The following is a 13,137-nucleotide window of genomic DNA, read 5'->3' on the forward strand; positions in this document are numbered from 1 at the left end:
GATATATATATAGTGAGAGGGAGATATTTTCCACATATGGTACTTAGTTATAGGAAAGTGTCCCTGCAGACAGGCATATTCTGCCATCTGGCTCTTTTGGGACATTTCACATGACAGATGTTGATTATCTGTCTGTTTGCCATAGTATAAAGTACATGCTGATCGCAAAGTCCCTTCGGGTGGGTTGACTGTTTTCTAGTGCCTCCACAGTTGCCACATTTCCTGCGCATACAGGGACACCCGACCTGCTTCTGCCAGCCCCGAAGGGCTGCCCTCGTGGCACAGCGGTCAAGGGATGGCTCAGACAGTCGTTTCATCCGCAGTCTTCTTCAGGAGCTTGGCAGAGAGGAGGGAGGGGGGCACAGGGTGAGGGCTCCGTGAGGCTGGGATCATCAAGCGGACTTTCTGGTTGGTCCTTCGCCACTCCGAGTACAGCTGGCAGTGGTAACGGAACGAAACCTGGTGGGTGATAACGCATCAGTCTGGTTACCAAACCTCTGTCACAAGTGCTGGAGCCCACAGAGGGCCGGTGAGAGACACCCATCCACCCTCTGCATATTCCTTGTCAATCCACCAGCAAACGCCGGTCAAGGGAGACAGCACTGACCCTGAAATGGTTTAGGGCACTCTATGTCCCAAGCCTTTAACAACGAATCAATTAATTCCTGGTAACATCAGGCTGAGCATGGCACAGCCTGAGGGGCTTTCTGGGCAGCACCAGGACAGAGTGACAGTGTTTGCTCAGCCGGATTTCAGTAACAGGCCAGTGAGATGTGGTGGGGAGGAACCACAACTCGCCCCTTCACCCTAGCCAAGGGCTGAAGCAAGCACCTTGTCCAGGCAAAACAAGGGATTCTCAACAGGATCAGGCTCCTCCCATCTCACAGATGCTGCTGGATCTTCTCTGCCCTTTGCAAAATCCTTCTCTCCTTGGTCTATGGCAACAGGACATTGGTTGGATTCATTTTCTTCTGACAATGCTGTGGCCTGGGAGACTTGTCCATGTGGAGGGAGACAGGCGAGAATGCAAAGGCTGAAGGGGGCCCTGACCCAGCCTGGCCCAGAGGCATAAGCTGGTCCGGCAGTTTCAAGAGCAGCCCTGCAAGGGGAAGCTTTCAGCTGTGCTTCCCCCACGGGCTGGACTCCGCTGTGTCCTTTTGCAATCATTAACACCACTACAGATTTTCTGATAGCTCCTGATGATTCCTTAGCTCTGAAATTAAACTTTTTGAGAATTTCTTGAGAAAGGAATAAAGTCAGCATATGCTTCCCTCCTATTTATTTTACTAGAAATTGTGAGGAAGAAAATTAAATACTGAATCCAGTCACCCACTCATCAAAACCAAGCTTTTGTACTTGGTACAGGAAACGTTTAGCTGGCAAGCAGGAAGTACCAAGAAGTCCATCTGACAAGAAATAGTCAGTATTCCTATTACTTCTGGATAGGTCTCAGACATCTGCTATGAGAAATGGAGCTGTGCCACGCCATTGAGGTAATTTAGCTTATCGATCTGTGTACTCCCCTTTTTCCTGTTGTAGAGGGACAACTGTGGGAATAAGGTGGTTTGTTGATAAACAAGAAGCAAATTCATCTCGAAGTCTTCAGAAACAGAGTATCAATGGGGAAGTAATGGTGCAAACCTCAAGGAAAGCTCCCACAACCTTGGCCATAGCCACTCGTGCACTCCTCACACCGATTACAGCCGTCACCACCCACCCGTGTAATGCCCTTTGTGCCACATGGCCCATGGTGTCACGGAAGAATTGCACTTGAATACAGTAAATGTGAATAAATCGGCTTCACTTAATGTCCTTCTCTGTTCAGGGAAATGTGAAGCACAGTAGAAGCAGAGTCATTTTAGTCAGGACTCATTACTTCACAAAAAAAAACCCAAAACCAAAAAACCCCATTGTTCCATTTCCTCCAGATTTCCAGCTCCTCCAGACCAGTCCTGGGACAGAGAAGACAGAAGCACTTCCTCTTAATGTTTCCAAATTTACCTTGGCTTTCTACAGAAATGAAGCTTATGCAGCACATACATGCAGCAGCAGAGACTTTACTCAACAGCTCCTGATGCGTTGCAGTTGCTGCACGTTTTGACAGCAGCACCGGTCAGGCACTCTTGGCCGCAGCATGAGCTCACCCTCCCCTGGCACCTGAGTCTGTGTGGAAGGAATGTCCTAACTCCAGGGAAAGCTGTTACTCTGAGAGGTCAGAGCATGGGATGGCAGGGAAATGGGCTGTGGCGTTCCTACTGCCCGCAAAACTGCCAGGATTTTGGTGTCCCGCTACATCTCCTCCAGCTACTGCACTTCTTCCTTTCCCAAAATGGTGGTTCCCAGCAAGCAGCTGGGAAAGGGTATTAACAGGGCATGAGCACATACAGGGCTTTGAAATGAAGATCCAAACCCAGAAACCCACCTAGCAACAGAACATGCAAGAAGTGAATGAGAAACAGAGGGAAGTCCCTGGCCTGGGATCCTCTGGAGAGACCACGGCCAGGGCAGCCCCAAGGGCTCAGAGAGCAGCAGGGCAGGGAGCTGCTCCCCAGCCCAGCTGCTCCTCTGGGCTCTCAGCTGGCAGCGCTCACAGATGTGCTACACATTTGCTTTCTGCTCTTCCAGACTCTCCCCAAGCTGCAAGCTCCTGGCTGCCTAACTCAGCACATCCAAAAAGATGCAAAGCGAGGGATCTGCAGGAAGCTCTTTCCCAGCACAGATCAGTTCAACACGCAGTGTCAAGTGCGAGTTTCCACTAATCCCCAGTGCCTCCAACCCCGGCAGTGCAGCTGTAAAGCCACAGCAGTGGGCCAGGGCAGGCTGGCTACCCAGCCTTGGCTCAGGGCTCGAGTCCAAAAGCCCAGTATGAGAGAGAAGTCAGGGGTCTCCCCAGGGCCAGTGTGTTCCTTGCACACACCCTTCTTGATACTGACATTTAAAAAATATTGTGTAGGAATTTGTTTAGTTCTGGGCCACAGAGACCCCCAACAGTCAGTTTGCACCTCCTTTGGGCACAGCCAACCTGTGCTGGGCAGCACAAAGCGTGGAGGGACACGACAGCAGATTATTTAGGGGTCAAACATTTTCCAGATTTTATTTTTCCCCTAAACCACCCTGGCACCAAATTTTTGTTTCTTTTCAAAAATAAGAACAGGCACAACAGCTTGACCGCTGCCTGTCCCCAGCTCCAGACCTTCCCACCTAGCCCCAGCCACACTTGGGCATGTCTGCACCCGGGTACATGACACCCTGGGGAACACAGTTCCCATGTCAATCTGGAAAGCAGATGATCAGGAAGTGGTTTCTCATTCTCAGCAACAACTGTTGCAGCTCCCATCTGAGGATAATTAAATGGACGTTCAAGAGAAAGAGCTCAAGGTTTTCTCACAAGAGAAGTTAGAAACTGCTGGCTGCACTGACACAGTGCAAGCCAGTATTTCGATCTCTCTTTTGAACAGAAACAAGGCCCTCGGCAGCAGACACTTACCAGTGTCCAAAGGACGTAGATTGTGAAAAGTGCTATAGTTAGTGCTATGAGTCCGATGGCCTCCAGTCGGCTGTTGAACTGCAAATGATCCTGGGCTCCGCGCAGACACAGCCAGCCGGAGATTGCTGCCAGGGGAGTAATGAAGAGGAAACACACCATGTCACAGAAAAGGGTCCTCTTCTCATTGCGGGGACCAGGATCCTTCAGCCACTGCAGGAAGGGAGGGAGACAGGGCATTCGTCAGCGGCCCGCAGAAGCGCACAGTCTGCTAGCAAAACAGGACTGCTACGCTGGAAAGCTTTCACGTGCTCTCTGCAGGTCGTCAGTACCTGGTACATTACACTTAACTCACATAGACCTTCACAAGTATATTTTTAACAACCAACAAGGGAAATGGAAGAGAAACTGAAGAACATGTGCAGGGGAAGGAACTAGTAAATACAGGAGCTGCCTGGGCTCTGCACTGGAATAGCAAGGCGCGGGAAGCAGCTAGCAGACAGTGGTAGGTTGGTTCAGTAAAGCCTGGCTTAGTAAAGATCTGACAGGTCTTGGATTGAGCTTCAATACAAACGTATCCAGGACTCTGCAACTGGTACAGGGGCTATGGGCAACCGGGGCATTGGGGTCTGTGGCCAGGCCAAGCCATAAAGGCAGCTGTCCCAAATCCAGCCCTCCGGTTCCTTTTGGAGAACTGTAGCATTTGAGAGTTTTATTTCTGATTTAAATCAAATCTGAAATGCCCAGGTCCACCTGAGAGACTGTAAGACAGCTCTGCAGAAGGCGTGCTCTCAGGGGTACAGCACTGTCCTCGGGGCTTGAGCAAGCCACAGCAGGGCTGCTCACCGGGGAGCCCGGCATTCAACCAGGGCCATCGGTGGGGAATTCAAACCACCACATACCCACTATTTTCACTGAGATGATGACAGAGAGGAAAAAAGCATATCACTTCAGCAACCAAGGCTGGAGGAAAAAAAAAAAAAAAAAGAGTAGAAAAGCAAAAAGAGAGTGAGTACACCTGAGCAGACAAAGCAGGGCAGCAGCCAAGGGAGCTACCGTGTTGGGCTGGCCCCAGCAGAGGAAGATGACACAAACCTATTTTCTTTTACAGAACAACCTGTGCCCAAAACTGCATCTTTCTCATAGAGAAAGCCTTCAACCATTTCTAAAGAGAAAGCAGCAGGACTGTCAGGGGAGGAGGGACACAGAGCTTGGCTGGCTGGGGGAAGATCCCCCCATTGCTTTCTCCCGGATCTCAGCAGATCACAAGTGACCATCAAGGGACGAGGCGTGATCACATAGACACAGCTGCTGAAAACTCCACCTTCATGACTGTAAAATCCTGAAGACCTTTTCCTGCTGGCAGCCATTTGAAGGCCACCACGTTACAGGCAGAAGAAACCTGCCAGGACCAGGACAGAGCCAATTCTGGTGTACTCCTTCCCATTTTCAGGCTTGCTTTCGGGCCTCCCAGGCAGTAAGTGGTCCATCACAGCGGAGGTTACTGCACTTTGCTTTGTGTTACCAAGAGGCTTTGCAAGCAGCTCTCAAAAATTAGCAGGTTGCAGACTGAATGCAGCTCTGTTGCAGGCAGGTTTCCCTCAACAGGCAATCTCTAAACATTCACTACTTTTAGCAGTCCCAACTTGCTTCCAGCATGGGTTCATTTTAGATACTCGACTTCAACAACAGCAATTGTTCTAGTTTTCCTGGGATTATGCTATTTTCAGCCTTTCCTTTCCTTTTTTTAGAATAGCAAGCAGCTGTGGTTCCTACCAATACCCAGAGTTGTTACAGCACATTTTTACTGGGAGTCCTGTATGCTGGGCTGCCAGAATCTTCCTTCTTTCCTGCATGAGGACAACTGGTGTCATTTAGGATTTTTTTTCAAAAAATAATTGAGAACATGATTCAAAAGGCCCAGTCAGAGCAGGGAAGTGAATACCCCCGCACTGTCACATCCTACTGCCAGACTTGGAGTAGGGTGCCCACTTTTGAACAGGCAGCATGAAAGGGAGACCCATCTGAGAACCACGCACATGAAGCTCCTTCCCTACAGGAGAAACCACAGTTCAAAGAGCAATACAGAAGGAGTGGTGGTAGGTATGCAAGAAATTAATGAGACCACACTGGTTAAAAGAAAGCACAGGTAACCTGAGGACATGGCTGGCCAGAAAAGTTGGCCCAGTAAGGGAGCGTGGAAGGCTGCACACAAGTTAGCACAGATTTAACTGCAGAGCGAGCCTAACATGAGGGATGTACAGCGAAACACAGCAGAGGGGTGAGGACAGGATGAGAAGCGCAGACAACTTTTGTTGAAATGGGAAAGAGAAGGGGGAGATGGCAAATCCAGGCAAGGAACAGCAACATGGCTGGGGTGGTCAGAGCTACGGTAGCAGCGTGTTCTGCAGATGCCTGTGATGGGACACGGAGCTGGACAAGAATGGAGGGGAAGATGCTGCAGCAACAGATAAGAGCCTGGCCAGGAATTTCAACTACGAGGACTGTTAAGCAAGATAAATTAGAGATATGACCTGAAGCATCTGGGAGACCCAAACAGCAAGAACAAGTGAAGCTAGAGGGCAACTTGGGAACTGAAGAGCGCAGGACCGAGTAACGCTCCTGCAATACAAGAGGACAAGTTAGACGCATTTTTAAAGCCATTCTGAGCATGACTTGATGGCCGGACAGCCAGAAGGAAATTTCAGAGCAGCCACAACTGTGGTTTGGACAGGAGGAGCTGGGAGAAGGGAGGCAGACCTGCAAGTCACCCCTTGTGTGGCTCTGCAGAGGAGATTAGCAATGACGAGCTTCATGGGGAAGATAAGGGGCCACAAACGCAGTCCTGAACAGCCCTAAGAGGAAGCGAGGGTGGACAGCAACTCATCTATGCAGTAAAGCTGCTCCTACAAACAGTGTGTTGGCAGGCCTGTCGTTCAAACCCCTCGCCGTGCGCCTCGCTTTCCCAGCTTTCCCGACTCCAACCAGCACAGGGCTGCCCAGCTACACAGCATCCAGGTGAATGCTGAATTAGCCCAAATGGATCAACATCCCTCTAGCAGCAATCCCACCTGTACCCTACAAATCCCACTTGTACCCAGCAAACACCCTGTCCCCTGTAAGTGGACATCTTGGGTGACTTTTGACCCTTGTACAATAAGAATCTCAGGGACTGAAGGCAGATAGGTATTTTACTGCATCTTATGCTATTTATATTCCTTGTGACCTTTGGAACGCCTTCTTCCTCCCTAAAATGGGAGCCAAACATGTAAAGGCAGGAAGCAAATTAATTTCCTTTTGAAGAAGTTGATTCACTTTGCCAATATGCATTGACATAGTAAAAAAAAAAAAAAAGAAAAAAAAAAAAAGAATAAACCACCCTAAGGGCGCAGGGTTTCTGGCACAGCAGCACATTAGCACATAAAGGACTTAAAATAAACTTCGCAAACGATCCAAAAAAGTGGTCAGTCAGATTAAACAATTTTTGTAGGGAAAAAAAAAACATGGGAAAGCAACAAAAGCACAACTTGGTCTTCTTCCAGGCCAAGTCCAAAAACAATTGCTTCCATGCTGCAATCACGTGTGAGACTGAAGGGAAAGGGGGAGAGCCGGCTGCTTGCTGCCCACTTCGGCTACGAGCTGCGTTCCAGTCCGCCCAGCTGGCAACAACCTCTCTCTGCTGGTGTGACAAGAAGTTATTCCAGGTACAACGATATTTATTTGTCCTCCAGCATGATCCTGAGGCTTTCCCAGATGTTCTTTCTACTGGGATCAGCAGGGTTGTGGAAGGGAGCTCATTTCTTGGACCCACGGCAGGGCTATGGGATGATGAGTATCTGATCTTTGGGTGTTGCAGTGCCCATGAAACTAGGGTGAGCCCCAGATGATGGAAGGCAGGAGGAGGGCCTCCAGAAAAAGGCACCAGGACATCACTGGCTCCTCTGGAAGCCAAAAGCAGAGCTCAAAGTATGAGAGCAGTCTCCCAGACAGTCCATCCCAGCACCTGCTACTCTGCATGTCTCAGAGCCAGGCTGCATTCTGCCACCTGGGACCAAGGGGAATAGACTGATGAGGGACTGTCCCAGCAGTGCTCAGCAACTTGCAGTCTTTCTAGGGGGTTATAAATGGGTGTTTTAGAATAAGCTTTGATTATTCTAAATAGAATTAAAAAAAAAAAAAAAGAATAATTTATTTTTACAGCTCACTTACCTTGTGTTGCGAAACATACATGGCTGTGAGCTATTAGCCCCTGTTTCAGAAAACACATTGCATGCAGCATTCAGGTGCCAGTCGATGGCAGTCCCAGGCTAACTGGGACCCGCGCAGTGCGGTACCAGAACCAGTGGGACCAGCTGCCTCTGGCCAACATGTGCTTGGGTCTCTCCCAGCCTCGCAGCTGGAGCGCCCGCTCTGGTGAGCGCCATTCAGGACCAGCATGACCTGCCAATCTCACCAGCTGACCCTGCCACAAAGTTCCCCATGTGTTTCAGAGCTACAGCATGACACAAGCCGCAGCAACAACAGGAATATTTGGCTGTGTGAAGCCAGCTGCATTACAAAACATCCCGGGTCCTTTCTGTCCACTAAATAGTTAGCTTGTGGCTGCTCAGGCACCTGTTGATTTTCCTTTCACTGCTGACCTGGTGCCTGGCTATGTAAGCCAGAAAGAAAAACATGACCTTGATTCACAGCAGCATGATTCATCCTGTCCCTGCCAGAAAGAAGAGTGTCGAAACAAAAAAAAAATGCAGCTTCAGAAAAGGGACCATCGCATCCCTTCTCTGGGTGTCCACCAAAACTTCCTTGCAGGCCACCGAGCTCCACAGGCAGCCCCAGCAGGATGGTCCTGTTTCCTTTACCATGGTGGGGAGGGATATTTTCCAATGGAGTACCCAGAGTTCAGGAAGCCAAGACCCAGAAATGCCCCTAGTCCTGCAAAGCAGAGCAGTTAAATGCTGCAGACCAAAGTTGCCCCTCCTCATCCTCCTTTCCCCACTGTGTAACTGCTTGCTGTCAATGCTCCACAAACCTCAACAAGCTGAATCTCTCCTTGTATGGGCACGAGAGCCTTCCTAACGCACTCAGCCCAGCTCCAGCCCCTGGGAAGCACAGGGCACTGGGCTGACCCAAGGCGAGTAAGAGCTGCAGGAGCGCTAGAAAAGGTGGACAGGAGAGGAACCAACCCAAGCAACGCTGCAGGTCACCAGGACATTTTCCTACACAGCAGCAGGAGCTTCTGTGGTTGGTATCACCGCAGGAAATGCTGTACCACATGAGATCGTGGCACTGCTGGCAGCAGGTCCTCTAGATCTTCACGGCACAGACTGGGCTGGACAAAGTGGTGAAGATGGACACATAAGGAAGAGGCTAGTGCTGGTAAGTGCCAAGAGCACAGGGATGAAGTATTTCCAGTTTTGGCCCCAAAGAGGCCATTCCAGGTTTGCAGAGCAGTGCCAGGGACTGCACAGAGAAATACCAAGAGGATCTAGGGTGGGATCTGAGAAGAGCATCTCCAGACAGCAAATCCAAGCAAAGAGAGAAAGGAAGAGATGAGAGAGGAATGGGACTCAGCTGGAGCCAAGAGCAATCTATTTTTCACTAGGTACAGGAGTCTAACATAGACTTGTGCTGAGAAAGGAGAGAGACAAGCTGGGGAAGGAGGGAGAGGAGCACAGACGTGACAGAACAGTGCCGTCAGTTCAGCAGAAGAATTCAAGGAAAGCAAAGAAAAAAGTCTGTCTGCGAGGAAGATAAGGCTGGAGGAAGGGTGGGGGAGAGTTTATGTCACATCTCAGTTCTCTGAACTATAGGGGTGGCAGCAATCGCTGCACTGCACCCAGAGGCAAAAATTCTTTTCCTAATAACATAAGCAGGAGTAATAAGAATATCACTATTGCCCCCTGCAAACCTCACTTTGCTTGTACCGGAGACGTCCCAGCAGCACCTCCCACAGCTACGGAGGTACAGCAGACTAGTGAGCCGGAGCAGAAAGACTGCACGTGGCAGACCCGCAGGAAGTGTCCCATACTCCAGTGTGACCCAAACAGCCAAGCAAACATCTCTGAGAACTTCAAACATGCTTTCTTGTGGGTGACAGTTGTATTTGGAAGTCATACTTTCGTTATGAGACAAAAAAAAAAAAAAATAATCCACTGACTTATGTAAAATACCCACCTTCAGTGAGCCAAAAGTATTAGCAGTCAGTGAAAAATAAGCATCTTTAAATCAAATTGGCATAATAAAACACAAAGAAAAACAGTAAGAGCAAAAAAACTGGCAGTCTCCTGTACTGCATAATACCCTTGGAAGGAGCTGTTTTGCAGAGGCGTAAGGACACACAGATATTACCAAAGCTGCCATTTTAAAATAAAGCATGTTAATGCACATATTGCAGGAAAGCACCAGCACTGAAGACACGGAAGCAGAATTTTCTTGGGGCTCCATCATAAGACCTGCTTGCAAGGACAGAAATATGGGCACAAAGGGTGTGACTGAACTGCTCCAGTGGCGACTGATTCACCAGAGAAATCTTTTTTTGGAATTGGTGAGCTGCCTCAAATGACTTTTGCTTTAGCAAAGGTAATTAAATGCCTAGAGAAGCATTATGAACAAGTCATACATAACACTCATTAGTTTTTTCCACCAGGATATGTTGGCTTTTGATATCCTGGTAATTTTAGCAAAGCCAGAGCCTTGGCCTCAGCACCAGAAATTCACACCCACTCTCAGAGCTGAGTCCCATAACTCCTAGGTTCCTCTCCCCAGGATTTACATGATGTGTGGACAAAAATACATCCTTCCTCTTTAACATGGACTGACATTTTGCTGGGATTAAACAGCTGCTGCTCTGATGCCTGCCCAAGCCCGTGACATTTCCGCACAGAGACCTTGGCTGCTCGGCACGGATCTGGGGCACAGATTGCCCAATGCCAGGATTGCACGAGGCCGAGTAGGCAGCGCCTGTCCGATGGGCAACACGGGCCAAAGGAGACAGGAAAACAAAGATGACTCGCAGCACGGGCAGAAGGCCTGAAGCAGGAGTCTCCGGACGAGTGGAGATGGTGTTTCTCTTAAGTTCATTTAGAAACACTCAGAGGGGACAAAATTAACAATCAGTTAAAGTTAGAATACTTTACAAGTGGTTAATGAATTGAAAAGAGAAATGAGAGGGTCAGTGCCACAGCAAAATACACAAAACAAGGTGGCCATGGAAAGGGAATGCTTTTGCTGGTAACCTGGGAAAGCCAAGGGGGCAAGCGGGCAGGAGTGGGCTCAGGTACTCGACACACGACCGACCCGCACTCCCATCTCACATCGTGGGCAGCGGGCTGCAGCCAGGGAGAAGACCAGGAGCCGTGCAGAAGGGCCACGCTTGCTTGTGGCTGTAGAAACAAAGCCACAGCATCACCCTTGCTAATGCTTTCTAGAAAGACACGATGCATCCAATAGAGTACCAAATGTCTCAATCCATGCAGTTCTGCCTGAAATCCAAGAGGACAAAGTGTCCTCAGTGGGGAAAGCTCTTTGTAAGAGAAAATACGTTTGTGATGGATTTAGCCACAGACGAAAGAAAGGAGTTTATGTAGGAGAAGACTAAGGCGGAGGATATTTAGACTCATACAACGAGCTGCCTATAAAAGCACTTACCTTGGATCTCCTAGAGCCAGAAGAAGGCAGGCACCTCCAGACAAGTTGACCCATCCTAATTTAGGTTTTCGTCTACAATGCTCTGGACAGCAGAGATACAGATGTTTCCTGAAGATGAATCCTAGGCAGTAACTGTGCATTTTCTGTGCTTAACGTTATTGGAACAAAGAAACTACTTGTTCCAGGAAAGCTGTATGCACTGGAACTTACAGTTTGAACATTTTATCTAAATATCTACTGCTGAAGTCTTCCAGGTAACACAGAAACATATTTTGCACTTTTTGACTATGCCACCCATGCTGGCTAGAGTCTCATGGATTTACATCACTTCCCTGTAAACATATGGATGCACATTAAACTAACATTCATGTAGAAAAGCCAAGTACTGGAAAACCATCCCTCTCCAAAGCTTGGCCATCTCATTCTCTGCTGGGGACATGCTCCTCACTCGAGAGCCCCAGTCCACAACCCTCTTGTGCTGGAGACCATTTCAGAGAACCAAGCAGAAGCCACTCTGTCCTTTCACAACACAGGCACCGGCACGAGAGCATCCCGCATTGCTGGCTACAGACCCTTCCTGAGCACTGGGACTGCAGTTCAACTCTCCATCCTCACCTGGTGTGTTCAAAACATGCCCCCCAAAAAGCGCTCAGCCCATCAATCTCACAGCCTACAGTTAACAAAAGCCTTTTGTGGGTTGGTTTTTTTTTTTCCTCCCAGCTTTCAACCAGCTTCTTAGTTAAAAAATAACTGAACTAGGCTGAACTGCAGGAGATACCGTCCCCACACCCACGGGCCAGCCCGTGGCTGCCAGAGCTGGCTCTGGGCTCAGGCAAGTCCTCCACTCCTGGTTCAGAGATCAGGCACACTGACAGCAAACACTGCTACTATTTTCACATTCAACAGACTACGACATAAATAAATGGCTACTTAAAGATAATAAAAATCCAATTCTATTAAAAAATTCTCTTTAATCCATGCTGAACAAGGTTGCTGTCTTCCCTCCCTAAAGGAGGCTGCAGAACTAAATTACTGTTTGTGAAGTGCTCAGATATCACAGCAATAAGTATCCCAGAGAAGCCCACAGGGAAATGAGTAATTTTGTCTTATGAGCAGGGATACAAGAGCACACAGCCACACAAAACAGCAGGATGAACGAAGTTAGCTAGTGGGCATCTTTCACCAATGCACTGATCCTGGAAAACACAGGCTATGACCACATAAAGACCACACGGCAATGCAGATACACAAGAGAACTGAAGTAAAAACTAAGGCAATTTTGGTTGTGGCATTTCCTGACTTCCAAGAACTTTCTGCAGCTTCCACAGAAGCGTTTCAGCTCTACCACATAGCTTCCCCACAGCCGTCACCAAAATGCCTCCTCCAGTCCATAGTGAGCTCTCAGCCTCTCTCCTTCCGAAGGCTCTTCAAACACGCGTAGACAGAGCCAGCTGTTCAGGGGGCTGATGGCCCATTCCCACGGAGATCAGCTGTGCTGAGCAGTGACCACTGCAGCTACTACGAGCAGCTCTAAGTGTCCCCAGGCTGGAAAGGTAAGACACAGCAGAGCAAATAGCAAAAACTAGCTGCTTTCTCCTGTGGGGACCAACATCAGCAGGTAACATGTCACCTAATTCTCTTCTGGGTTTCACGGTGGCCATGTGACAGCATGAGAGCCAGAATGCCTGGATAGCCTTTCACACCTTGGACAGAGCCTTTCACCAACACCACTGTCGTAAAGCATGCTCCCACATCATTCCCGGTTCTAGTCTCCCTCCCATTTATCCTCCTCTGCTCAGTGATTTCTATTTTGACTTCCCAGTTTTACTTGGTGAACAGCAGATTTTAATCAGAGCTACTAAACAGCACAGTCACACATGAGCATCACTTCCCTGAAAGTTTCAAAATGCTCCCCACCTCTCCCTGCAACAAAGGAACAGAGAATTTCTCAGATAAGAAGGCTGAGGGAACTGTGTCATTTAAAAATGACTAAGCAGCCTCTTTCC

At 48.8% G+C, this 13,137-nt stretch overlaps 1 protein-coding gene across 1 annotated transcript in view; it reads right to left on the minus strand.

The window, feature by feature from the left end:
* Positions 1 to 300: 300 nt before the first annotated feature.
* The window catches only part of MARCH2 (membrane-associated ring finger (C3HC4) 2, E3 ubiquitin protein ligase), a gene marked incomplete at its 5' end in the record, with an annotated part of 16,923 nt that continues 4,086 nt past the window's right edge, over positions 301 to 13,137 (minus strand). Inside the window, 2 exons of the mRNA XM_009707784.1 lie at positions 301 to 459; positions 3,488 to 3,697. Coding sequence (XP_009706086.1) covers positions 301 to 459; positions 3,488 to 3,697 — 369 coding nt within the window. The remainder of the gene's footprint in view (positions 460 to 3,487; positions 3,698 to 13,137) is intronic.

This window comes from Cariama cristata, unplaced genomic scaffold, assembly GCF_000690535.1.
Source record: "Cariama cristata isolate BGI_N322 unplaced genomic scaffold, ASM69053v1 scaffold31480, whole genome shotgun sequence".
NCBI classification, from domain to species: Eukaryota; Metazoa; Chordata; class Aves; order Cariamiformes; family Cariamidae; genus Cariama; species Cariama cristata.